The following is a 24,529-nucleotide window of genomic DNA, read 5'->3' as shown; positions in this document are numbered from 1 at the left end:
CACAAGTACTACAGGATTCAGCTTCATTATCTCTTGAATGTTTCTGAGTGCTGAGTGACGATGGACTTTACGAAAACAAAACAGGATCGACTGATTCACTATTTAAAATTAAGCACTTGTTCAGAACTTTTCCACGAGAACGTGATCGGCCTACCGACAAGACAAAAAAACAAAAGACGGCGCTCGACCAGAACACAACGTTGAACTACGACGCTAATCCGACGCCCAGACTATCGCATAATCAGCGAAGGATCGACGACGCATCGGATGTTGAAGTCTCACTCGGTAACCGATTCGCATTTTTCCAGTCCTCTTTGCCCATTATTCTCGTTTCCAGCTGTTTCGATCATCGACTCGAATTTATCGTCCATACACAAGCTCGTATCCCACTGACTTGTCTCTTCCACCGGTTCCCGAATTATGCTAAGCAAGAGATTCGAGCCATCGCCATCGGTACGTTTTGATGACGTTGAATCGGTGCTTGAGCGTTTTGCAGAATCAACTTTGGGGTCATCTGGTGGTGCGCATGATACCGGAGGGAAGCCAAGCCCGACAGTAGAGTAGGAGCGTCGACTTAATCTAGCAGTGTAAGAATTATTAGGGTTTTGATATTCGTTTGTATTCGGAGGATCGGGTAGGGAAGGAAGGCTGAATAGATCACCAATAACTGATTCCGGAAGAGTCATGGTGCGCAAAGGAGAAGGACCAATTGGAGGGCTTTTTCGGGATCGGACTGACAATGATCTGGTGTTAGGTCTGGCTTTAGGCAGGGCAGGTATAGGTTCGCGAGGAGGTAAAGGTAAAGGAAGCGGAAGTGGAGGAAGTGGAGGAACTTGTGTGAATTGAGGTGGCGGGGGAATAAATGTATAAGAATTTCGGGACATTGTTGGACTCGGACACGAAGTCTTGGAGACGGATTGATCATGAGTAGCTTCAAAAGGGAGTCTTGGAGCTTGCTTGAGATTACCCCTCTTCGTGTATGGAGCCAAAGCATAGGGATGAGATATATAATTGCGACCGAGAGCGCTTTCAGGGTTGCGGAACTCCACAGGGGATGGAAGCAAAGGGGTGACCTGAGGAAGAGGCGGAAGCGGCGGGACATTTGACTGATCAGATCTGAGACGCTCATTGACAGAAAGAGCGAAAATTTGATGATCCTTGGATGAGAGCGGAAGCTCATATTCCAGTGAATTATTGTTATACACCATCCTCAGCCCAGGAGAGAGTACTGTTGAGGAGTCAGAGCGCCGACTTGTACTAGTTTTCAAGATAGAATGCTGTTTCTGACATGTAGAGACTTGGCCGTCCACTTTACGAGAGGCTGGTGTATTCGGAAGGGACAAACGACGATCATGGCTATGCTTGGATGGGACGCGTCGAGCCTTTTCGGGTACAGTAGGAAGTAAAAGCGAGAAACAAGGAGGCAAAGAACCGGGGCTGGAAAGTCTGCGAGATTGTTTAGAATCTGAGAAATCTGGGAGATGTGCGATTTTTTCTCCGAATTCGTTCAAAGTAGAAGACATTTCATTGAAGGTTGGGCGAGAACGAGATGTCTTGTATGAACGTGACTGGGTGTGAAGGCTGTACATGGACGAACTCTGTATGCTTTCGTGCAACGATAGACTGTTTTGCCACGCCTTTGCGCTCGTTTCCCAAATAGGCGAGCCAAAGAAACCGACGAGAAACGCGGCTAAACGTTCTTTGGATGGTGTCATGCGGCGCAGTGGAGAGAGCATAGAGGAGTCTGAGGATTTCTGAGAATCAATCGCGAAGGACGAAGCAGAAGTGTCGCAATGAAGATTCCTTGCTCGACGCCTCTTCATGTAGATATGCTTCAAGACGAAGAGAACGGTGAGTACGATGAGAAAGGTGAGCAAGATGGCGAGACTGGCGGTAAGACTGTAGGATGGATTGTTGGAAATACCACCAATTGGCACCGCTAAGGCAAATTGCGGAGAGGCGAGAGAGAAAAGGAGCGCCCAGGACAAAGACGTCGAACATCGTGGCATGGGAAAGACAAGTACAAGTGCCTGAACCGGTCGGAAGCTGAACTGACAACTAAAAATAGCTCTTCCGAAAAGCAATTCAGGTCATGTTACAATAGGTATTCACAATTTACAAACGTTGTTATTCATTTATCTAATAATCACCATATTCAACGAGAGCTTCGTGTGCCTGCTCCTTAGCTGCAAAAGAATGAGCCATCAGAGCTTGCAGAGAGCACCAAGTTTTATCTTACCATGATGCTTAGCCTTGACCGTATCGATGTAGTCAAGCTAAATAATGAATGTCAACCATGTGCAAATGCAGGGACACTGCCGAGCTTACCCCTTTGGTCTCAACCATACGGTCGACAAAGGCTCCTGAGAAGGCGGCACTGTTCCTTGTTCAGTAGATGCAAACAATAAGGTGGGAAGCAGACACACAGGATCTCTTTGGCCTTTTCGTGAGACTGGGGCTGGCCATTCTCATCGCAGTGCTTCTCGTAAGCCTTAGCAGCCTAGCGGTAATGCGACGATGAGGACCACAGCGATAGTACAGATTTCAGCAACAAACCTCGTACGACGCGGCAGCAGCAATCAACTCGTGAGAGAGCTCAGCCTTGTGGGGAGCGTTGACAACCTGGACAGCGTTGAAAAAGAGCAGCAAGACAAGTGTGCAAGGGAGCTGACCTGGTCGTAGGCTTGAGCCTGGTCAGAGTCATCACTGAACCAACCCATGTCGTTAGATATAAAATATAAGTGTTGATGATGGGAGTGAGTTGCAAGAAAGGATACTGAGTGGAGTTGCCTTTGCACCCCCTTTATATGACTTCTCAGGGAGATAAATTTAGCAGATTCTGTGCGCAGTATTGAGCACAGCATCCCAGCATGATGGTAGTCGTCAAACCAAAATAGAACAATTGCAGCCGACACCGCGATGTTGCAACTCCCCTGTCCGTGGAGTATCTGTAACTACTATCTGATGTCGGAAGATAACACGGCGACCAGCATCATTTGAAGTGCTCCTTTCTTTATCTTCTTTCGTTGAACCTAGTTACCAGCTGTTACCAATCAGTATAATCGAAAGACGGAGGCTTTCAACGTCGGTTTGGGCAAATGACGGAAAATGACGGAAAATGAGCAGTCGCGCCAATTTCACATGCTACTTCCCCCCCACCACATGTCATGTCACGTGGCTACGTACCCTGTGTACCCCCACACTATGGAAGGATCCCCCCATGTAGAATTCATTTTCTAGGTCGCTACCTGGCTTCATCACCTTCCAATGTCTGCTTCAGCAACCAACGGAGTCACTGATCCGTGGGAGGCAGTATATCCTGTTGAAGAGTACGTGCAACCTCTGACAATCATTTCGGATCTCATTTGTTCCCTCAAAGGCATCTCAAAGCCTTCGAGGCTGCATTATACGCTGATGAAGTGTACATTGAACATCACGGAGAGGCTTCTTCACCTGGTTCTGGCCCACAATCTACTCCTACCACGTCGCGAATACGGAAAATTTCTGCATTGTCCGATTGGGCGCCCGTCAACTTGAAAGTCAAAAAGTGAGTTTGACCTGTCAATCACACTTGCATCTCGCTGACAGTACCAGGCGGAAGAAGAAGGACCGACTTTCGTCTAGGCGGTTAGGACACGACTGGTGGTTTCTTGTACTGCGCTGGCCGCTTTTGGTAAGGTGCTACGTTGAAAACAGAATCCGTATCAATGATAATATAGCTTTTCATTTTTCTATTCATTGGAGCGGAATTTGGCATCTACGTGCTCATTCGCCAACTCGTCAACGCCAAGGAGTGGGTCTCAGCATGTATGCGACATAAGATTGCATCCGACTTGATAATTCTCATTCATTCGTAGGGAGAGGAAAGAAGGGGGTTCTCAGGAAGAAACTTCGAGCTTCAACAACCTACGAGGTCCGTGGTCCCACCCCCTGTTTAGCTGATGGCACCTGAGATGTGTTGTAGGAATGGAAAGACGCCGCTAAGGACCTCGACAGTTATCTTCATTTTGACGAATGGAAGAAGATTGATGACGATCCCTACTATGATTGGAAACTGATCAAGAAAGTTGGACGTTCTCTGAAGATGCTTCGTGAAAAGAATGACGCGCGGGGCTGTCTTGGCGTTCTGGAAACCTGCATTCGCGCAAACTTCGCCGGGATTGAATCGTCTCGGTCTGTATGCATTACTTTTTCTTGATCTCCATGCTCTGACTATTTTACAGGCTGTACAGTGAAGTAAGTAGAGATTTTGCCTTTTTTTCCTTTTTGAGTGCCATTAATGCCCTTTAGACTTTTCTCGGAACAAAGGATCTTCTTGAAAGTAAGCTCTTGTCTGTCGTTTTCATAGCAGGGCCGCCTGACGATGGATTTAAGCATATTTGAACGAACAAGAGAAGGCGTTGGAGTACATTCGTGAAACGCCTGACCTCTCAATCGATGAAAAGAAGAAATTTTTTAAGAGTGCCAACACTAATCTTGGTGAGTCTCCGGATACAACCAATAATTCCGGTAAACTGATGAATGAAACAGGAATATCCGCTTTGTGTCTATCCGGCGGAGCTGCCCTAGGCTATTGTTAGTGAAATGCTTGAATTCTCAAGGAGACACATAGTTTGACACTTCACCCTAGATCATTATGGCGTCGTGAGGGCCTTCCTTGATGTAGATTTACTTCCACGTGTCATCACGGGCACTAGTGCTGGCGGACTCATAGCAGCCCTCACAGCATGTCATACTGATGAGGAGCTCAAGATCCTTCTGGTACCGAAACTCGCCAACAAATTGACGGCTTGCGACGAGCCTTTCAGTGTCTGGGGTAAACGATTGTGGGAGACTGGAGCTCGGTTTGACAGTGTGATGTAAGTTACTGAATCCTGTTATTAAATGTAACGATACTGATAAATGTAACAGTTGGGCGAGGAAGGTGAGACACACGCTGTGATGGGTATTGTTCCGGTTGACCCACCATTATGGCAGAGTACTTGGTTCACTCGTGGTTCCATGACTTTCAAAGAAGCTTATCTAAGGACCGGACGGATACTCAACATTACTGTTATCCCTGCTGATCGTCATAGCCCTACTAAGGTTCTCAACTATGTAACGGCACCGGACACGATAATTTGGTCGACGTTATTAGCGTCAGCTGCTGTACCTGGCATCATGAATCCTGTCGTCCTAATGCAGAAGCTGAAAGACGGAAGTGCCGTGCCCTGGAACTGGGGCAGCAGGTTCAAAGACGGGTCTTTACGGTGGGTTCGTTCATCCCGGAACCGTTTCTAGAACTAATCGAAAAAAAGTGTCGATATCCCGCTTCAAGCATTGAATTTGTACTATAATGGTTTGTATACTTGAAGCATGACAGCCGGGCCGCTGACAGATCACTTTCGTGTATAGTCACCCATCCAGTGGTGTCACAAGTTAACCCACATGTACACCTATTCTTTTTTGCGCCTCGGGGCTCTCCTGGAAGGCCTGTAGCTCATTATAAGGGGAAAGGTGGGTTGACGGTATTACTAAACCTTGCTCCGTAGTGCTCATGCTATGTTCATAGGATGGAGAGGCAACTTCGTGCTATCTGCGGCAGAACAGTGGTTGAAACACGAGCTCACAAAGAACTTCAAGGTCATCAGAGATCTAGAGCTGTTGCCTGAGATTCTGGGACAGGATTGGTCTAGCATCTTCTTGCAGCGCTTTGAAGGTGCAATTACGTATGTCCTGCATATACTCCGTGAGCAGTGACGGGGCGCTTACAATTCATCAGTATTTGGCCCAAAACTCGCCTTTCGGTAAGAAGGCTGTGTCTGTCGCACTCGAGGCGTCCAGCTGACCTACGCATTCTAAGGACTGGGCACGTATATTGGAAGATCCAGATGCCCCAAACCTGGAGCGAATGATGAAAGTTGGAAAGCTTGTCACCTGGCCAAAGGTTAGTCCCGTTGGTTAATTACAAAATCTGTCTCACTCTTCCTCAGTTGCACATGATCGGCAACAGAATGAGAATTGAGAAACAGATTTTCCTTGGTCGTCAAGCGCTCCGAAAGATGACAAAAACCAAGCCAAGAACCGTTTCACAGGAAAGAATTACCCCGCCCCCCACTGGCTCAGATCTTCCACTGTCTGTCGACACTGACGCTGAGGCAGCATTTTCAAACGGCACGCAATGGTTCTATCGTCGTGGGCACCACACTCATTCCGGTGACATGGAAAGAGATTTGGAACACGATCCCTTACGGTCGTCTGCTGTTCGGAAGAAATGGGTGGCCGACTTACTTCGTGGTGGTACTGATGAGCGCAATACGAGAAACCAGGGTTATGGACAACCCCCGACAGGCGGCTTTTTCCGGCGACTGAGAACCAACTCATTCCCGAATTTGCATCTTTCGGGATTGAGGGAGAATTTCCAAGAGAGACAAGATACCCAGGATGCAAACGCCGAACGGTCTTGGAGCAGTGATAGCTCGTCAGATGATGGTGTCTCTCCGGAAGGCAGCCGGCCTTCGTATGCACCGAGATATGACGTCGGACCAGAATTGGACGATGGGGAGGAGTCGGATGTAGAATAATTGCAATAATGGAGTCCTGATATACGCCCTTCTCTTGAATTGATATCTAATAGTACTTAGTAATTGTTGTCGTCGCACTAGAATTGAAACAATTCGGAATTGCATTGAGAGTCAGTGACTCTTATGTCAGCAGCAACAAAGAGGATTACGGGCCGGGAGACCGGGCAGCGTCCGTCTCTGCCGCTTACGTCGATCAACTCAAGGATCTTGTCGTTCTGAGAGACATTTTGACGGTACACCATGTCTGATTCCTCTACATCAGTATCATCTTCCGTTTCTTCCAATGCTCTTCGTGAGGCTGCAGAGAGGCGGGCTCAACAGCAGTCCTCCCAGCGTTCAACCGCCCAATTAGCTGCTGAACACGAAAGGCGACAAACGTTCAGGCGGTTAGTCGATCCTGGAATTATTCGTCCTAATTCAAAAGAGCAAGCAATGGCCTCGATTGAAGTACATCAGTGTTCTCTGTTTCGCCTGCCAGGACTGTCCTTTACATGTTCTTATCATCTCAGACGCTCTTGACGATCTCCAAAAATCTTCTACGTGAACCCGAAAACCCTAAGTTCCAGCAATTCAAGCCGACAAATGGCATCATCAAGCGGAATCTCATGGACCCGAAAGGAGCTTTGGAATATGCTATTGAGGTTAGCCACTGCTAGTCTAGTGTGCGACGTGTGGCTCATACTCGTTCACCTAGCTCGGATTTCGCCCTGAGGTGAAGGTAAGCCAAGGCCGTACGTTTGAGAGCGTAGTTTTCAGCCTTATGTCGGGTAGAATTTCCAGCCTTTTTATACCTTCAATCCTCGCCACATGGATAGTTTGCGAATTGGATCTGTACGACTATTCTATTTCAGTAAAGTTCGGAATATTTATAAAAGTTACAGGCTATTCTCAAGGAAGCGTTTGATCTCGAAACAGAGAAGCAGCAGCGCGCAGCGCGGGCCAAGAAAGAGGAGAAGGCTGTGGCTGCAGCCGCTGCCAATAAGGTCTGATTTGCCAACTCCATCATTTTCAGCTGACTGGAGCATCCCTCCAGGTTAAACTCGCATTTATGGACGACCGAAAAACCAAGTTAGATGCCGATCAACGGGAGAAAGCACTTCGGGAAGCTCGTTTAGCCGCTGCTGCTGCTGCCAGAGGGTCAGAACCAAGCAAATCGCCTGAGCCATCACCGTCAAAACAAATTATGCCAGGGTCTGGTCATGTCTTAGGCTTCGACATGCTGCCCGAGGACGATCGCGCAGAGCATTCTGAGGAAGACTGAGTCGATAGCATTCAAGCAATGTATACTCCCATTATCCATTATATATTTGTAAAACACCGCTATATCAATAGAGAGATCCCAGAGACAATATGTAAGTATGTATCATGCGAATCCATGGCGATTAACTCTGGGTACCGAAAAGATCCTACCAGGGCCCAAAGACCCACACTCTTCAGCTACAATTGTAAAATAGCTTCAGTTACTGTTGCATGTAGAACACTGTGTAGACACTCACCAGAGTTTAGTGCCCTTACTCGCTGAAGAACTAGGCTATCTCGCTTTTTTGTTACAGGGCGGGACGACAATGGATGGACTACATTGTCGTAGTCTGACTTTTGCTTTGTGGGTAGCATCGCGGAGCTCGACCTGTTTAAATACACAGTATGGTCTTCTCCCACCGATGGAAGATGAGGTGCTTCTCGTGGCACTGAAGCTGAGCTAGAGATGTCGGATACACTTCGTCTATGAGTAGATGTCTCCGCCAGGGAGTTGTCGTATGAAATATGAATGTCAGGCCGAGACTGAAGCGCTCGATTGACAGAAAGAGGCCCCTTCGAGAGAAAGTGGGGATCAGATTCGGGAACTGGAAGTGGACGAACAGGAAGACCTCTAATTGGCGGTGGAGTTGGTGGAGGCCCAACTTGCACAGCAGAACGCAGACGGAGAGATGCACGATAATCCAGACTTCTATTGGCACTAGATTGGGTCGACCTGTCAGTGATCCCGTCTTTTCTCGAACACGGTCTAGTGGCAAAGACTTCCTCATGCAACTGATGATGTGTTTTTGAACTCCTGACAGGACGCTGCATCGTTTTTGGCTCTTGTGTAATAAGACCACTGAAATTAGGCAGAGGACGGATGCTCAGTTTGAACGATGGATAAAGATCAAAATGAGGGTAGACAGCTGGATCTGGACGGAACGTTCAAACTCCTGACACAATTTCCGAAAACTGAAACTGGAACTAACAGATTTCAAAGGACGGAGAACTCTGTCCTGATTTCACCGCGCCGTTGCCTCGAGGTTCCACCTCTTCCAAAATCGGTCCAACGGCAGGGTAGAGATCAAAATAAGGGTACACGGCAGGGTCTACAAGAGATATTTGAATGGGAGGTCATAAATAACAACATGCTTCTTACAAAGGTTAAAATGAGGGTATTCGACTATTGATGCGACCTCAACTTGATAATCGTTCACTTCTTTGGTTACTTGTATTTTCGGATATAGATCGAAACGAGGATACACTGCCGGATCTACTCACACAGACATCAGAAAGGCAATGCGACAACCATGCGACAGGGACTAACAAAGCCAGAAAGTCGGATAAACAACCTCAGGACTGGAATAGTACACGTTGTGAAGATCTGCTATGTCCTCTGGCAACGTAGGATATAGGACAAAGTTCGGATAAATGGGCGGGTCTACAACACCTGAGAATATTTGAGCAAGACATGACAAGGAAGACATACATAAACTAAACACTGGATAAGAGGGTTCCAGCAAAACAGAGATTGGTTGCTCCTCACTTTGCGCTACAGTGTCTGTGCTTGATTTGAGAATGTATGTCAGACGTGCGCGATTACAGATACTGACCAGGCTCAGTTATTGCATGAGGTGCAGAGGACCCTGATATAGTCGGCTTGTCTGATATCGACCCCTCATGCATAGATGGGTAAATTTCGAAGAATGGGTATAGCGCGGGATCTGGGAGAGCATGAGTCCCTATGACAGTGGTCTCGCTGTGACACGAACATAAATTGAACACAGGGTATGTCGAGGCACATCTTACTGAAAGCATTGCTCTGCTTTCATCTTCTTGTTGATCTTCGACGCTGATCAAAGGATCTGTTATACGCTTTAGCTTCCGTGAAGATGGGACAAGGCGACGAAACCTTACGTATTTCGAGGCCTGTGTGTCTGCCCTTCGAAAACAAAGCAATGGTCGTTTCCGCCTGAAATTCGATTCCGAGCCTTTCATGACTGTGTACGTGGATCGTTGGGGAATATGGCGTGCTGTGATGATAAATTGGGGGATCTGTAACACGGCTGTAGCGTAAAGTCTCGACCGCAATATAGATACACATACATAGATTGAACACCGGATAATACACACCAGTGTCAGGCTTGACATGATTGACAACAGAGCGCTCTACCACTGTTACATCGTGGTATATTTTGCTCAAATTATGTGGATAGACCGCTGGATCTAATTGGATTTTAATCACTGCTTAGACATTTGGATGTTGTCTAGACTCACATAAATCAAAAATGGGGTACACAGCCGGAGGGCTCATGGATATTACCACTGAATCACTGGCAATCGCCTTCTCCACCTCGGTGTACGATGCAATCTTGGGGTACACTGCTGGATCTGTCGAAGAGAAAAGTTAAAATCTGCAACCGTACAATACGGGAAGATTTTACAAATGACCAAGTTCGGATACAGAAAACACTTAAATTCGACCGAGGTGGCAAGGCGTCTGGTTACAGCATGTTCCTCGACATGTTTATTATACGGCCAAACATGTTTCCAAGGTCCATCCGACCGTGCGTTATAAGGCCAGACATGCCTCCAAGGCGCCTCAGTTGACGTCCGGTCATCTGAGGCCACAGGATTATTGTACGGCCAGACATATTTCCAAGGTGCGCTAGTCTCGATAGATACTGAGTTGTAAGGCCAGACGTGCCTCCAAGGCGCATTTGCTGCTGCAAGCAGTTCTGTGCATGTATAGGGCCACACATGTCTCCAAGGGCCATTCATCGATGCCTCTGGCACATCACGGCCACCATCCAGACGTGCCTCCTCTTCAGAACTATCCAGAGAACGACGTCCCACATCCGTAGTTGCAACATACGACGGGGTAGGGGGGCTAGGGGGGAAAGATAAAGATGCGTCCCACGAAGTTGCCGTGGAAGGTGTGTCTGGCCGGCTGACATCCCCATTGCGATCAGCTATGTGAATAGAGAGCGGACGAACGGGTGACATGGGCGATGGAGGCCATGAAACAGGACCCCAACTTGTAGCAGTTGAAGGAGTGACAGGCCTGCTGAAAGAATGACGCTCCCCAATGTCTAATGAAGGTGCATGGAAGTCACTCGTAGGCGACGGAGGATAGACAGAAGGAGGGCCCCAGCTAGTTGCCGTAGATGGCGTCAACGGTACTTCTTCCAACATCCTCAGAGCAATGTCAGGAGATGGAAGCAGGAGACTGGCCGTTGAAAGAGGGGAGAGTGTGTAGTCTGAAGGGCCAAAAGATGTGCAATCAGTAGGTGTTAGACAAACAGATCCTTCCATCCGATTAGCAATATGAATGGACGGAAGGCGTGGACAGGACAATGGGGATCCGGGTTCATAATCCCCTGGCCCTTGCGATGATACGGACCACGAAAAATCTTCTAATTTTAGCTCCTCTTCCCTGGTGGGCATCAAACCATCATCGAGAGTCAAATTGTTAGGCATGTTTGCGGGTTCTAAGCTTGTCTGCCCTTTGGCTGCAAGAGGTGTTGGCTCAAGGGAAGCACTGGCTCGCCAAGACTTAACCCGGGTCTCAAGGTTCTCGTTTGCCGACTTCGGTTCTTCGACCTGATGAATTGGAGACAGCATCTGAGAAGTAGAAGCCTTATTTGCCGGAGGAGTCAAAAGGCTGCGAGGTTTCGCAATGGAACGAATGGTCATTGTATCCAGCCTGTCAACTAGAGACAAGTTTCTTGGGACATGACGAGGCATAAGGGTGGTCGGTTGACGGGGAGATGGGCTGTCGGGATGCCTGTCCTCAACAGATGTTGTCCTACTCTCGTGGCGAAGATGGGCTGCGGCTGTAGAAGGAACCGAGGATATGGGAATATCAACAGGTTCTCTCTGAGAAGGAAATAACCATGCGCTGTACCACCGAGCCTGGCGAAGGTCAATGTCGAATTCGATTTTTCCACCGATGGGTAGCTTCTGACTGGGTGGCGTCCCATCCAAGAGATGATTCCAAAGTAGACCCCAAGTTTCATCGGAAACTCTGGGCGTCAGTGTGATATCATCTGAGCTATAATGGAGGTAGACGCATAAACCGGTAGTACTAGGGAAGTTAAATTCCCGGGCAATGGCTGTTAGTTGGCCATAGAGCTGCATCGTATCAGAAGATATCTTGAGGTAGATATCAGAAGCATACCGTTGGGAAGAGTGGCATTAGCAGACCCTGGGACAACCTATGTCGTGGCCCTAGTGACAAGGTGTGTCCAAGCTGGCCATGCTCCTGCAATAACGAAGGCGGGGGAATGACAACAACGAAAGACTTGAAGTTTCGTTGAGGAATTCGCTCCCGAGATTCTCGGATCCCAGAACTATGGTATGCCAAGGATGACACCCTGCGATTCCTTGCGCCTGGCGTCTCTAGGCCCAGTATGGGACTGTCAGAGTCTATGTTATGAATATTCTGCATGCCAGCGACAGAGATAGTTGATGGCATGAGAGACGGCACAATGGGGTCTGAGCTCGTCACCGGAGAGCTGAGTGGTGCCCTAGCGGGAAATTCGAAAGATGCAGGTTGTTGGTGAAAAGACGAAGCCGTGAGGCGCGACATTGTTAGAATGTAGAAGAATCACTCGTAGAGTGGAGGACCAAAAGATAGTTAATTGGATCTGCTGCAAATGGAAAATGGTCGTGATATGATCAGAATAATAGAAAGCAGAACCCACAAGATGTATATTTCAGGACCTAACTGCCGCCCGTGAAGTCAACTCTAAGCGGTAAGAAAAGGGAGGGTGAACCAGTCAGAAAGAAAGAGAACGAACAGAAGAGAACAGAAGAGCACAGCCTTGCTGTCCGGACAGGAGGGGGGTGGTTGCTGGGAGTAGTCGCCGCCTACTAGCGTGGGAGTTTTCTGCTGACACCGATCAGTGATCTTCAAAATGATCACGTGTTAGACGCGCCACATTCCCGCCAAGCTTCCCGCCACTGCCTTCCTTCCCCAATCGACATCATGGAAGACAAATTGGCCGCCATCGCTTCCCTAGCACAAAAAGACAAGGCCCCTGCTCTCAGTTCTTTACTACAAGGGATCCTTTCCTCGCAGAATCAGCTTTCATTCACCACAGATTTACATACTTTCGTGGAATTTGTGGTCAATCAAGACAATCTGCTTATTGGCCGGCAAATCTTGACTGATGTAGTCAAAGCCTTGACTCATGACAGTATCAGAAACCATGACCTGCGGAAGAACGCTGTTGAGGACACCCTAGCAGTTGTTTTGCCTAAGATTGTGAGTTACGAAGAGCAAGTAAGTTCGCGAGACCATTGCTCGAGTACAGTGCCTCATCGCTACAAAGGTCATTGCACTTCGTTTTCAACTAGCTGATCTTCTAGAGGAAGAAGAAGAATGGAGTTCTGCGGCGCACGTTTTGATGAGTGTATACAACGAGAGTGGCCAAAGGTCTGTATGCCCCTTTTTAGATAGTTCAAGTCACTGAACATTGCCTTATTTCTTCAAGATCATTCACAGACAGCGATAGGCTTCGTGGATACGTTCGCATCGTGCGCCTTCTGCTTGAAGAAGAAGATTCAGTGCAGGCGGAAACATACTTCAATCGGGCGCAATTAGTCGTGCACTCGACAAACGATAAGGAAACCCTTCTTCAGTTCAAGTTGTGCCAAGCAAGAATCAGCGATTACGGCCGCAAGTTTTTGGAAGCTGCCAGCCGTTATCATGAATTGAGTTATGTGGGAGAGATTGACGAGGACGAAAGACGACAGATGCTGTAAGTTCTTATGATTCGTGCCCTTGACCGTGCCTCACTTCATTCAAGAGTGGCAGCAGTGACGTGTGCTGTACTTGCGCCTGCAGGCCCCAACCGCTCTCGAGTTTTGGCATCACTGTATCGCGATGAGCGTACCTCCGATCTACCTACATATAACATCCTGTCCAAAATGTTCCTCGATCACATCCTTCGCCCTACCGAAGTCAAAGAATTTGAGGGTACTCTGAAACCGCACCAACTTGCCAAAATTGCCATATCATCAAACGACCGTCTAGCTTCTTCAAGTCACGACAATGCTGATGACACGACGACAAATAGCCGTACTGGCCCGTCGACAGTTTTAGATCGCGCTGTGATGGAGCACAATGTACTGGCAAGTTCAAAAGTATACAATAATATTACTTTCCGAGGTTTGGGTGCATTACTTGATCTTACACCCGGGGCCGCCGAGAATATGGCTCGAAAGATGATAGAACAGGGACGGCTACGTGGATCTATTGACCAGGTCGATAAACTCATTTGGTTCGAGGGCAACCGTGAGGAGGATGATGCCCAAGGGAAAGCAGGGGGTCTCGGAGATGTGGAGGAAGCGGAGGACACTGGCGCCCCTTTTACGAAACGATGGGACACGCAGATACGTCTCACGGCAGCAAACGTAAGTGACAGCGTTCCGTATCCAGCTCGTCTAACTGTCTTATTGTAGGTTGAGTCCATTGTGCAACACTTGACAGACAAAGGCCTTGTCAGGATTCAAGTGGCCTGAAAGTCTAGTTCTTACGTCCATGTACAAAAGTGTACATATAGCCATGTTCACCTATCACTGGCAGCATCCTTCTTTTTGAGTGTATATCTATCTACCTATCGGCATCGCTTTCTGCTGGAAACAAAGGTCGTTCAACGTGCTGTTCACTCGCTATCCAACTGTGTCATTCACTTGCCGGACCGGTCAATCCCTCGTTATTCCTGCGTGTCATGAATTTAATGCTGCAATGATATAAAATCCTCCATGATATACATAAATCAATGTATTCATTCTTTTTTTCGCTTTTTGGCTCGTTCACGTTTCGTCTCCAGCTCATGCCATTCTCCTTCAAGGTTAGCGAGACTAGCAGACAAAGTCAGTTAAAAGTATCACGCAGACATCATATCTGGCATACCCGAGAGGTCGCTCTGCTTCGGGTTGCTCAGATTCGAAGTAAGGCGCTTCCATTGCCTGAACTGCAGAGGCACGCTTGGACGGGTCATAAGCTAGGAGCTGCTCGGCAAGATCAAGCGCAGCGGGAGACATCCACCTGTAAGCCATCAGCATACATCATGTATGACGGGAAATTCAACGCTTACTTCTGGAACAATTCACGAAAGCGGTTGGCAACAGGGTCCTTGGGCTTGACAAGTTCGTACCATGGCAGGTTTATTATGTCTGGCCATCTGTCTTGTGTAGGGGTACCAAGAATGCGATAGATAACATCCAACTGATGTATTTCGTCATTCCCTTGGAACACAGGCTTTTTTGTGAAAAGCTCTAGCATAATGCATCTGTAAAAATTGTAAGTAGTCGTGACGAGGCCATGAGTCAATCAGAAGTTACCCAGCACTCCACATATCGACCTCGGGACCATACACCGTCGCGCCAAACAAAAGCTCTGGCGGACGGTACCAAAGCGTTATCACGCGATTGGTGTAATCCGTCCGTCGTCGTTTTTGATAAAATCGCGCCAATCCAAAATCACCCAACTTCAATTCACCGCGATTGTTAATGAGGATATTGGACCCTTTGATGTCACGGTGGATCACCCCCTTATGATGGAGATAGGATAATCCAGCTAGCATCTGGTGGCAAAGCGACTTGAGATGAGCATCAGAAAATGAAAACTGTGATTGTGATAAAATGCCCGTTAGATCGTGATCCATATATTCGAACACCATGTACACCGCGCCTGAAAGACAGATTGTTGAATATAGTAAAACATGTGAAACGAAGGCTGTTACTCACCGCTAGAGACAAGAATCTCATAAAGTCGAACAACGTTGGCATGTCGTAAAGATTGCAGCAACTTGATTTCCCGCATCGCTGTAACAGGAAATCCATCCTTCTCCGACTCCATGCGAATTCGCTTCAAAGCAACATGCACACCTGTTTGTATATTTTGGGCCTTGTAGACCTTACCAAACGTACCCTCGCCAACTTGACTGACGATGGTATATGATCCGTCGCGAGAAGATCCTGCTAATAATGGTTTGTCTGTATCGACGCCAAATTGGTCTTCATCGACCGGAGGTGTTTGTGGCTTGCTAACGAGCTCAAGGTCGGCAGTGTGTAGGTCTTCTCGCCTAATCCGGGGATCAACAGATTGCCGCGAGGGCTGCGCTGGTGGAGACCGTGGGTCTGACGGTCTCGAAGGCTGACTTCGACTGCGGCGGCGGTCGGGTTCTTCCGTAGGACTGACACCTCCCCCTTGAGGTGTGTGTATGGAGGTGTCCTGGCTCGTAACTCTTAGGGCAGAAGACTGCTTATCATGAGACAGTTCTTGTGAACGCGGCGCAGCAAGGACATCGGGACTGACATCCATGTCTTCGTCATCTCTGGGAAAGAATCTCTTCAGTGAAGAACTCTTTTGTCCTATGGGTTTAAAGCCCGCGCCCTTGGCAGGAATAAATCTAGGAATAGCAGATGGAGGATCGATGATGGGCGGCTCGACAAAAAGTGATAGTGTTGGTCGGTCAGTACTATTGCTTATAGATCGTTGCGGCAGAGATGAGGGCGGAAAACTTGGAAGTGAGCTTGGGGGGGGCATATCGTCAGCGCTTTCATATCCATGATGCTGAATTGAAAGCGTCAGAAAGAAAAAAGGGAAGGGGGAGATAGTTGTACCTTGGAACCATTGTGAGCACGAGTTCCATTTCGTCTTGAGTCACGTTTGTTATGGCCTTTCTTGGACGAGTCTGATTGTAAAAGAGACGCATGGGCGGAAGCAGTTGGAAGACGATGCACTGCGCGTGGATGCTCTGCAGGGCTTCGGCTGACGCTCCTATCAGAGCTCCGACTTGATACAGATGACAAGCTTCTTCGTCGTTTCTGTTTGCGAGTGCCACGACGAGGGGAGGGTGGAGATTCGAAATGATCTTTTTCTGCACGACGCTCGCTTGGAGTGCGACTTCGTTTGAGAGGGATAGAATCTTGTCGCAAGCGTTTCGGTGGCGGTGACATTGAACGAGAACGACTTCGATCGCCACGAGACGAATAGTGTGAGCGCAGCGAGTCTGAGGAGTAAGATCGATTGTGACGGGTAGGCTTGTCCGTCGAGTGATGTTTGCTCCGCTTGGTCCAGCTAAAAAAGCAAGAAAAACATAAGACTGGCAGGGAAAAAAACAGTGGGGTAACGAACGAACTTGTTAAAGTCGCTGTCATCTACATTGTGCTTCTCTGCACTACGCTTGGATTTGGTATGGTTATGGCTCTTCTTGCCACTGCTCTTAGCGTTTTTATGCGACGAGTGTGAGGCGCCATTGCGACTACTGCCGTTCTGAGCCCGCGAGCTTTCATCGTCATGAGACGATTTCCAGCTCGGCGCTGGTTCCCATTTGCGATCCTCGCTATGGCCATCCAACGCAGGATAGCTCTGTTTTGAGTGGTCCTCCCAGTTTGACCCACCACTTCCACGAGGCCGTGAGCCCCACCCAGAATCAGGTTCCCATGCTTGGCCACTTTTTTCTCGTCTACGGTCCCTCTGCCACCGTCCGGGATCATCAACGACACGTTCCGTCGCCTGAATCCGCTGCGCCCTGTCTTGACGACGATTGGAACGACCACGTCGGCTATCCTCCTGTGACCATGGCTCGTAAGAAGTGCTCCGCTCTTCATACCCAGACGAGTGCGTCTTCCATGACGTATCAATAAAGTCATCATACCGTTGCTCCCACTGCTCGCGAGGTATTGAAGAATAACGAGGCGTATCATTGCCTGTGCGAGGCGCCCAATTGCCAGTATCTCTGGAGCTAATCAATTCGTAGTCATCTATGGCCCCACGACGGTACCCATCACTCGAAGATGCGTAGCTGTATCGCTCCTCGGTCACCGGTAGCCATGGATCAGCATCTAATTTTCGAGACGAAGACGATTCCCTTTTCATGTCGTAATATGTTCTGCTCGACGATGCTGAAGAAGAAGTGTAGTTGTCGGAGTGGTGGGAAGAATGGTGATGATGAGACCGCGGATAGGGTTCTGGCTGTGGCTCATCCGGTCTTGGAAGTAAAAGAGTGGCCTCTTCGTCTTGCGTGTTTCCTCGCCGCCGTTTGTGGGATCGACTATGCTGGGACGGCATCATGTAAGCTGCTTGTATCGTCCTTGACAATGAAATGAAGCGTGACGTGTCCCTATGCTAAAAAACTGAACGTTGTGTCATCGGTGAGCGCGTTATTAGACTGACTGGGAATGAACCGGATTTGAAAGCTGGGACGAAGGATCGTTTACGGGTATTTTCAGAGAGAGGCGTAGATGTGCTTTGCAGTAGTAGGCCAAAGAAAACAATGAATAAATAGCAGGAGAAAATGAGACAGTAAGCAGCAGAAATAGTACTTTTGCAAGATAGTGACTTACATAACAAAGGATAGAAAACATTCGTTGCGTCCAGATAGAATGTCGTCAGTGTCGTCTGTTAAAAAAACAGACTAAGGCCAACCGATATTGTCAAGGCTTGGACCGGTCAAGAGTATTCAAGTCCAAGTGCTGGGTCAGCCATGTGGCGCTTGATGACGACGTAAAATTCAAGCTGAAATATTATATTTGTATGTTACATTATCGTACACAACATAACTTCCTCCTCCCAGACGCTTCCGAGTCTATTGGTTACGACAGGGAATTACATCCGAATCCCCGTCAACAGAAACGCGGACCTGGCCAGCTTCATATAGCTGCATCAACGCCGCCATATCAACACTACGAATACTTCGAATAGACCTGCTTCGCTGGTTTCTTTCAATGATGGCTTCAGCATTATCCATTCGGGAGAATTCGCTTTCCTCGTCGGTGGGCGCAAACAACTGGACACATCTATAGCACCAAGATATGCAGATGAAAATTTCGTGTCGACTAACCTTCACCGTAGTATCAATTCCACTCACGGCGAGAAGAGGGAGATGTGGATGACCCTCGATAACGTTGACCACGCTACCGTCGCCTTCGTAAATACCGTGAAGATTCCCATTTTCCTTGTTCCACACAAAGAAGTTTCCATCATCGGATCCAACAGTAACATATTCATCACTCGGTCCAAGAAAGTTGACTGTTTGATGAATATAAGAGTATAGGATCAACATCATCCACGTACCATCCTTGACCGTATCGACATTCCGAGCGCCAGCATATTTCTGTATTGGCATGATGGTCGGGGTGCCTTTTTCCTCCTCGGACTCTCCCAAAGCAGAGTAGCGATACACGACGTCCCCGCTATAAGCTATACGGTCCCATCAAGGATATGTCAAGGGTAAGGGCTACTATCTACCTACCCAAGAGTACCTATTGTAAGTTACAATAAGCAACATACTGCACCATGAAAAGGTAATACGTGTACTTCGTCACCAGCATGCGAGGACATGCGCGCTCCAGTAATATGCTGTCGTCGAGGACGACTATCTGCGTCATCAGCAGGTTCAGGACGTCCAAATCGTCGGACACAGGTCGTCAGATCCGTGGAGAAGACGCTCGATGGCTGACTTGAAGTTGTCTGAAGATGACGCCGATCAAACAGGTATCCCTGTTGAATTATATAACTATGCAGAAAACAAGTGATGGGATCAGACTAACATAGGCTGAGTCTCCAGCAACAACAAATTGATACGGCGTGAGGGGAGACATGGCTAAGGAGGTCAATTCAAAGTCGACTTGGACCAGGGGAGCTGGGCATCCGGTACGGCATGCATGAGAAGTTCGAAGGTCGTGCTGACGAACAGTTCCATCCTGTGGCAATGTGAAGGCGCGCAGTATTTGAACCTCAGAATAACGCACTTCGGACACCGTCAGGAAAACATCAGGACTATCCTCTGTGACAATCCTCTTGACACGATCCTCATGACAACGCAGTGTATGCGTCGGGGTTTCCGAATACCTACCTTCACAACCTCGCGCAGATGGTCCGTGCACTTCCCCGATATCAAACACGAGAATTTGCTTATCACCTGCGACCGTAGCTCTGATTTAAGATGTAAGAACGTCATCGTCAAAAGGAGGAATGCTACGAACATTCGGGAAGAATGAGGAAGCATACGCGCATTGAAGATATTGGCTCGATGACCAGTGTGTATCACGGCGCAACACACAAAAGGATACTCAGCGTCACTGACGGTGGAATCCATCCTCCATATTCTAACTCTGTCGATGATGTGGTAAAAATTTGTTTATATGCTACAAGGTGGCGACATACGTTGTATCGTCCCCGCCGCTGAGGAGAAGCTCGCCGTCATGCGCCCAACTAAGAGCATTGACACATCTTCTCGCAAAAACATATCAGTCGCAGAACACTGGCGCAGAAATGCGGATGTACCCGGTGTGGCCCTCAGCCTCCTCCTCACCAAGTACGTTTACTCGATCCAGTGGTCGTCGGAAGAGACTGGCCAGACAATCATTCCTGAAACAAGTCGAGCGTGTCAACGAAGGGAGGTTCTGGGTCAACGTCAATGGTAACCCCGCTGCATGCGATATCATCTCCAAGTTAGAAGCTCCCGCATGGAGAAGACTCAGAGAAAGGTAGTCGATCAGATTGTTTACATGAGTCAACACATCGGTGGCGTCAATTTATTGTCAGGATAAAAAGTGATATCCCAATATTTAGTACGGTAGACTTAACACACGAAAGGAAATAATATCATACTCAGGACGCAACGACTCTCTAAGTAATCTTACAACCGGTCTGTCCACAATCGGGAAAATAGTAGAATGGCGACGACCTGTCACAATCCATATACAGTAGAAATGCTTACGTAGACTCAGCAAATCCGACAGCATCTCTTCCGAGATCGTAGACAGTGAAGTATCGGCGAAGGAAGACATCACCTAATGAGCGTCAAAAACGTTCAGCCCTTTGCAAAGACATATCGAAAAGACACCCACCGATGATCCACAGTGAGCCACCGGGAAGATTGATGTCAAGGCCAGTGAAAGCAGAGATACATGTGCCTTGCACTTCCAAAATATAGTCAGAGCCTCTTAGTGGGTAAGGCTTGCCACCGAAGTAGAAGGACAATTCCGGAAGGGTGGGGACTTTAGCACAGTCAACTTGGTATTGCCCATTCCACGACTTCTTAGCACCGATCTGAGCATTGAGCATCTCAGCCATGTCAGTAGGAAGTGCGATTAAGGAAGTGCCTGCCCGACCATGAGAGACTATCAGAATATGCGAGGGTACACGTACCGGTATCGATGGCAGCACCCGTGTTCTCGAGCTCAAGTTCATCTTCTCCGAAAGACACTTTCTCTAGTTCAACCTCCCAGTACGCCTTACGACGAACAGGAACATAGGTGATCGAGCCTTTGTATGCGTTGCCATCCAAACCGCCAAACACTGCCTCCCCTCCATCTTCCTCAGAAGATCCAAGACGGAAGGAGAAGATGGGCTCAGAAATCAAACCGTGATTAATCATACTGTAGAACGGAGGAGTGATGTGGTTGACCGAGATAGTATCATAGCCAAGACCCAAGATGCCATCGAACCTGATGAATCATTAGCGTCACTTGCTACTCCAAAACATCAAAAGTACTGACTTTCCGAAGGCAAAGGCGAGGCCAGGCTCCTTAGTGGCCTCTGCGAAATCTTGCCTCTTGATAGTGAGGTCGCCAATTGTCAAGGCATCGTTGGAAACAAAACCCTCCATAGACCCCGAGCCATACTGAATGGAAAACTCTGAGCCATTGGCCTTGTATGACGACGATGACGACGAGTCATATTTTGCATGCAGGAAGCAAGCGATAGATGAACATTTGGTGCTGGGAACCCAAAGGTTGCTCGAACTGGAAATGCAAGACATCAGCACTATTTTCAAATTACGTGCTGGTGCGCGAAGTACCCAGTGTCCAAGATGACTTTGAACTGTACCACGAGTCAGTGACCGTAAGAAGTACATAAAACAAAATACTTACGATCTGAGGGGGCGTTCCGAGAGAGATTTCAGTGAAGTACTGGGCGTTCATGAAATCTGGGGATATACGTGAAGCGGCGACTAGCGCATACAGCGAGCTGCTTACTGCTGAGGGGTACACCATGACCACCTTTGATCATCTCCTGCGTCCAGAAGAGGTCCTCGTTTTTCTGGGGTGGAGCACTGTCGAAACGACGGCCTGCACCGCCAGCACCCATAAGGGGCATTTGGGGCTGGGCTGGAGCGCCATACTTCTCGGAAAGATAGAGACTCTCCAGCTCCGGGTTATTGACCACAGGTGGGAGCTTCTTGAGCTTGAGCCTGTGAACGCCATCTGCAGCAAAGGCAATAGGCAGAAGGGCGAGTAACGTTGAGATGATCATGGTGGTGAAGAGACAAGAATACGAGCCTGGCAACCCCAAGTCAACGTCACCGCAGCTTGCCGAGAGACCGGCCGCGATCACGGCATTTGACGGCAGTGCTCTTACTTTTTAAGTAACACTACTAGTCCTAACACTAACCGTCGCACAATGAGCAGTACTCGTCGCCGGTCTCATGCCGCTTCAGTTGACATGAGCCGTCTTTCAAAACTAGATCGTCTTATTATGGCCCAAGCAGTCTGGGAAATTGGTGCAGAATGGACTGCCATCGCAAAAATTCTTTCTAAACATCCTCTTCTTGCGCACCCCAAGTCTTTCTTCACTCCCCAAGTACGCCCCTTCTTGTTTAGAGTTCAAAGATCAGATTGAATTTTATTGTTGTATCAGTCCTGTGCAGCCATGTACAGTTATCTTATAAAGGACGCCGAACTCGAATTGTACGGTTTGATTCATTCGACATTCTTACGCGTTGTTAACATCTTTTCAGTTCGCAAGAAAGTAATGAACCTAAAGGTTCCCAGTTTTCCTTTTTCTCATGCTGGTGGATTTCTCAATGAACCCTAGCGGACGTGAATCTCAAGTTGGCGAAACATCAATACCTTGCTCGATACCAGGAGCTACGAGATGACATTTCAGCCGAAGAAGCAAAATTCAAGTAAATGATAACACCCTCCTTCAGCCTGTCAATAACAAGCTCTTAGGAGAATTCTCGCGGAAATTGAAGACATACGGTCGGGCTCTTGGGATGACAAGATTCGAGCTGACATTTCTGGAGTTCCTGACGAGGAGGTAAAAGAGACGGTCTGTATTTTTACGATTATGGTTCAGATTGTTCCTCAACCATTGTAGGTTATATCAATTCCCGAAGCAACCACGGAAGAGATGCCTGTTCCAGAGATTAATAGGACGGCCACTACGTCCACTCTCCCAATGGTATCGTCCGGCGTTCCGTGTTGTCGTATCATTATATCAAGAATTTTATGTAGGAACTGGATATTCCGGTGGAAGACGACACTGTATCTCTAGAAGTTCCACTTGTATCAACCGAAGACGATGTTTCGGACGCACCTCCACGAGAGAATTCACCGAAGTTAGTGCTTATCTTCTTCTGATCGTATCCTTCATAGAAATTCTGCACAGGCTTCTTCAAGAGCTTACGGAAGCCCCACTTCATGACCTAACGTCGCTTTCAGCAAAACCGGCAGAGCCTGACGTGGTGCAGACTGCAGAAGTTTCCCATCAACCTGTTGAAGGATACGAATCAGAACCGCATTCACCGCCTGAAGTTATAGATGTTGATACGGCAGCAGAGGAGCCTGAAGGCACCCCCCAAGGTGCAGATCTTGAAGAAGACGGTTCGACATCAGGAGACGAGCCATTACAAGCTACTCGCAGTAATAATATGTATTCTATCAGCATTTCTTTCCATTTGACCGGAATTTTCAGAATCAACACGTCGACAGCGGCCGTCAGCTACCGCAGCCGCACAAGCTAAGACCGCCAAAAGCCGACGTCAGCGACGTGGAACCTCCGTCCCCGAGGACGGTGATGCATTGCTTGAAGCAGATATTGAAATGGTAGCGACTCCTCAAGAAGATCAGGCCGATTCTCCAAGTGCTGATGCAGTTACGACGAGACGAAGTAGGCTGTTTCATTGTATTTGCAGAGATACAGTCCCTCATTGTCAAGAGCAAGGCAAACGAAAAGCGTCTAATCCAGAGCAAAGTGATGGGCTTCGTGACAGGAAGCGTTTGCGAGAACCTTCAGAACCAGATGACGATGAACCTGGTGCGACATCACCCTCTTCGAGTGTCTAGTAGCGTTTCAAACAATTCACTCCCTAGGCCCTTCCAGTGCTCGAACGCGTCGCCGTGGAGACCGCACGGAAGAACAGGTGGCGCTCAAGCGATTCCAAAATGTCATCGGAATGCTACACTCCCAAATCTCTCAACACCGTAGTGGCAATATTTTTCATAACCCCATCAAAGCCTCTGAAGCACCAGATTATCGCGATATCGTCAAGCGGCCCGTAGACTTAAAAACTATCAAGGCCAGGATCAAAGACGGTGTCATTTGCAACTCTTTGGAGTATCAAAGAGACATATATCTCATGTTTGCCAATGCGATGATGTACAATCGACCTGGTTCAGATATATATTCCATGACGGAAGATGTAAGTGCTGTCATATCAGTCTTAGCGATATTCGATTTACAGTCTTCGTAGATGATGTACGAAAGTGAAGTTATGATTAATACACACAGGCAGACTGAGGGGTACTTAAGTAATAGGAAAACACACTAAATATCGTACTACACTGAATCGAGCAATCTGGTACGCTGGAAGTAAATACCATCAGGTATTTTCTGTGGTAGGGCCGTAATGGCGTGGGATGACCAGCGCAGGAACATCTGTGCCGTGACCAAAACTCAGACCAACATGGTTGCTACCCCT

General features: G+C 48.1%; 10 protein-coding genes across 10 annotated transcripts; 4 read left to right on the top strand and 6 right to left on the bottom strand.

The window, feature by feature from the left end:
- Position 1: 1 nt before the first annotated feature.
- On the bottom strand, positions 2 to 2,009 carry BT62DRAFT_1073689 (uncharacterized protein; the record flags this gene model as incomplete). Its single annotated transcript, XM_043178958.1, has 1 exon — positions 2 to 2,009. One exon carries the CDS (start codon positions 2,007 to 2,009, stop codon positions 279 to 281), a length of 1,731 nt encoding a protein of 576 aa, XP_043042676.1. The 3' UTR covers positions 2 to 278.
- A 56-nt stretch (positions 2,010 to 2,065) lies between these two features.
- Positions 2,066 to 2,775, bottom strand: BT62DRAFT_929157 (uncharacterized protein). The gene is made up of 6 exons (XM_043185661.1): positions 2,673 to 2,775; positions 2,557 to 2,622; positions 2,427 to 2,500; positions 2,329 to 2,377; positions 2,240 to 2,276; positions 2,066 to 2,186 (listed from the first exon to the last, which is right to left on the bottom strand). Exons 1-6 carry the CDS (start codon positions 2,718 to 2,720, stop codon positions 2,140 to 2,142), a joined length of 321 nt encoding a protein of 106 aa, XP_043042675.1. The 5' UTR covers positions 2,721 to 2,775; the 3' UTR covers positions 2,066 to 2,139.
- Positions 2,776 to 3,026: 251 nt separating this feature from the next.
- On the top strand, positions 3,027 to 6,667 carry BT62DRAFT_964121 (patatin-domain-containing protein). Its single transcript, XM_043188719.1, has 19 exons — positions 3,027 to 3,329; positions 3,380 to 3,547; positions 3,595 to 3,673; positions 3,720 to 3,807; positions 3,858 to 3,913; positions 3,965 to 4,173; positions 4,224 to 4,236; positions 4,291 to 4,321; positions 4,375 to 4,479; positions 4,531 to 4,575; positions 4,631 to 4,859; positions 4,912 to 4,924; positions 4,978 to 5,249; positions 5,298 to 5,338; positions 5,395 to 5,496; positions 5,552 to 5,708; positions 5,762 to 5,786; positions 5,843 to 5,926; positions 5,973 to 6,667. Exons 1-19 carry the CDS (start codon positions 3,268 to 3,270, stop codon positions 6,561 to 6,563), a joined length of 2,370 nt encoding a protein of 789 aa, XP_043042674.1. The 5' UTR covers positions 3,027 to 3,267; the 3' UTR covers positions 6,564 to 6,667.
- An 87-nt stretch (positions 6,668 to 6,754) lies between these two features.
- On the top strand, positions 6,755 to 7,881 carry BT62DRAFT_929155 (uncharacterized protein). The gene is made up of 6 exons (XM_043185660.1): positions 6,755 to 7,010; positions 7,073 to 7,204; positions 7,258 to 7,281; positions 7,335 to 7,394; positions 7,445 to 7,546; positions 7,597 to 7,881. The coding sequence occupies exons 1-6, from the start codon at positions 6,804 to 6,806 to the stop codon at positions 7,822 to 7,824; spliced, it is 753 nt and encodes a 250-aa protein (XP_043042673.1). The 5' UTR covers positions 6,755 to 6,803; the 3' UTR covers positions 7,825 to 7,881.
- Positions 7,817 to 12,673, bottom strand: BT62DRAFT_992258 (uncharacterized protein). The gene is made up of 13 exons (XM_043190328.1): positions 12,509 to 12,673; positions 11,983 to 12,454; positions 10,247 to 11,936; positions 10,080 to 10,193; positions 9,909 to 10,028; positions 9,720 to 9,857; positions 9,416 to 9,667; positions 9,292 to 9,363; positions 9,130 to 9,243; positions 8,962 to 9,075; positions 8,792 to 8,911; positions 8,060 to 8,734; positions 7,817 to 8,000 (listed from the first exon to the last, which is right to left on the bottom strand). The coding sequence occupies exons 2-13, from the start codon at positions 12,391 to 12,393 to the stop codon at positions 7,927 to 7,929; spliced, it is 3,894 nt and encodes a 1,297-aa protein (XP_043042672.1). The 5' UTR covers positions 12,394 to 12,454; positions 12,509 to 12,673; the 3' UTR covers positions 7,817 to 7,926.
- Positions 12,674 to 12,792: 119 nt separating this feature from the next.
- Positions 12,793 to 14,330, top strand: BT62DRAFT_887959 (uncharacterized protein; the record flags this gene model as incomplete). Its single annotated transcript, XM_043182941.1, has 5 exons — positions 12,793 to 13,089; positions 13,139 to 13,242; positions 13,301 to 13,567; positions 13,616 to 14,222; positions 14,271 to 14,330. The coding sequence occupies 5 exons, from the start codon at positions 12,793 to 12,795 to the stop codon at positions 14,328 to 14,330; spliced, it is 1,335 nt and encodes a 444-aa protein (XP_043042671.1).
- Positions 14,331 to 14,596: 266 nt separating this feature from the next.
- BT62DRAFT_888395 (Pkinase-domain-containing protein) lies at positions 14,597 to 16,137 on the bottom strand (the record flags this gene model as incomplete). The annotated part of the gene is made up of 5 exons (XM_043182959.1): positions 14,597 to 14,672; positions 14,725 to 14,859; positions 14,909 to 15,103; positions 15,156 to 15,504; positions 15,561 to 16,137. 5 exons carry the CDS (start codon positions 16,135 to 16,137, stop codon positions 14,597 to 14,599), a joined length of 1,332 nt encoding a protein of 443 aa, XP_043042670.1.
- Positions 16,138 to 18,318: 2,181 nt separating this feature from the next.
- Positions 18,319 to 20,281, bottom strand: BT62DRAFT_964111 (WD40 repeat-like protein). The gene is made up of 9 exons (XM_043188718.1): positions 20,107 to 20,281; positions 19,987 to 20,052; positions 19,806 to 19,934; positions 19,572 to 19,755; positions 19,371 to 19,523; positions 19,116 to 19,320; positions 18,895 to 19,020; positions 18,662 to 18,849; positions 18,319 to 18,607 (listed from the first exon to the last, which is right to left on the bottom strand). Exons 1-9 carry the CDS (start codon positions 20,265 to 20,267, stop codon positions 18,407 to 18,409), a joined length of 1,413 nt encoding a protein of 470 aa, XP_043042669.1. The 5' UTR covers positions 20,268 to 20,281; the 3' UTR covers positions 18,319 to 18,406.
- Positions 20,282 to 20,451: 170 nt separating this feature from the next.
- BT62DRAFT_945174 (aspartic peptidase A1) lies at positions 20,452 to 22,080 on the bottom strand (the record flags this gene model as incomplete). The annotated part of the gene is made up of 7 exons (XM_043187935.1): positions 20,452 to 20,615; positions 20,673 to 20,927; positions 20,974 to 21,272; positions 21,324 to 21,569; positions 21,626 to 21,648; positions 21,699 to 21,754; positions 21,804 to 22,080. 7 exons carry the CDS (start codon positions 22,078 to 22,080, stop codon positions 20,539 to 20,541), a joined length of 1,233 nt encoding a protein of 410 aa, XP_043042668.1. The 3' UTR covers positions 20,452 to 20,538.
- Positions 22,081 to 22,201: 121 nt separating this feature from the next.
- Positions 22,202 to 24,418, top strand: BT62DRAFT_1073683 (uncharacterized protein). The gene is made up of 12 exons (XM_043178957.1): positions 22,202 to 22,407; positions 22,465 to 22,514; positions 22,565 to 22,590; positions 22,642 to 22,732; positions 22,779 to 22,878; positions 22,927 to 23,010; positions 23,064 to 23,167; positions 23,218 to 23,471; positions 23,524 to 23,718; positions 23,773 to 23,865; positions 23,922 to 24,250; positions 24,302 to 24,418. Exons 1-12 carry the CDS (start codon positions 22,228 to 22,230, stop codon positions 24,377 to 24,379), a joined length of 1,584 nt encoding a protein of 527 aa, XP_043042667.1. The 5' UTR covers positions 22,202 to 22,227; the 3' UTR covers positions 24,380 to 24,418.
- The last annotated feature ends 111 nt before the right edge of the window (positions 24,419 to 24,529 follow it).

This window comes from Guyanagaster necrorhizus, assembly GCF_019112545.1.
Source record: "Guyanagaster necrorhizus MCA 3950 unplaced genomic scaffold BT62scaffold_6, whole genome shotgun sequence".
Lineage (NCBI taxonomy): Eukaryota > Fungi > Basidiomycota > Agaricomycetes > Agaricales > Physalacriaceae > Guyanagaster > Guyanagaster necrorhizus.
The sequence above is the reverse complement of the archived record's forward strand: the minus strand, read 5'-3'. Positions and strand labels throughout refer to the sequence as shown.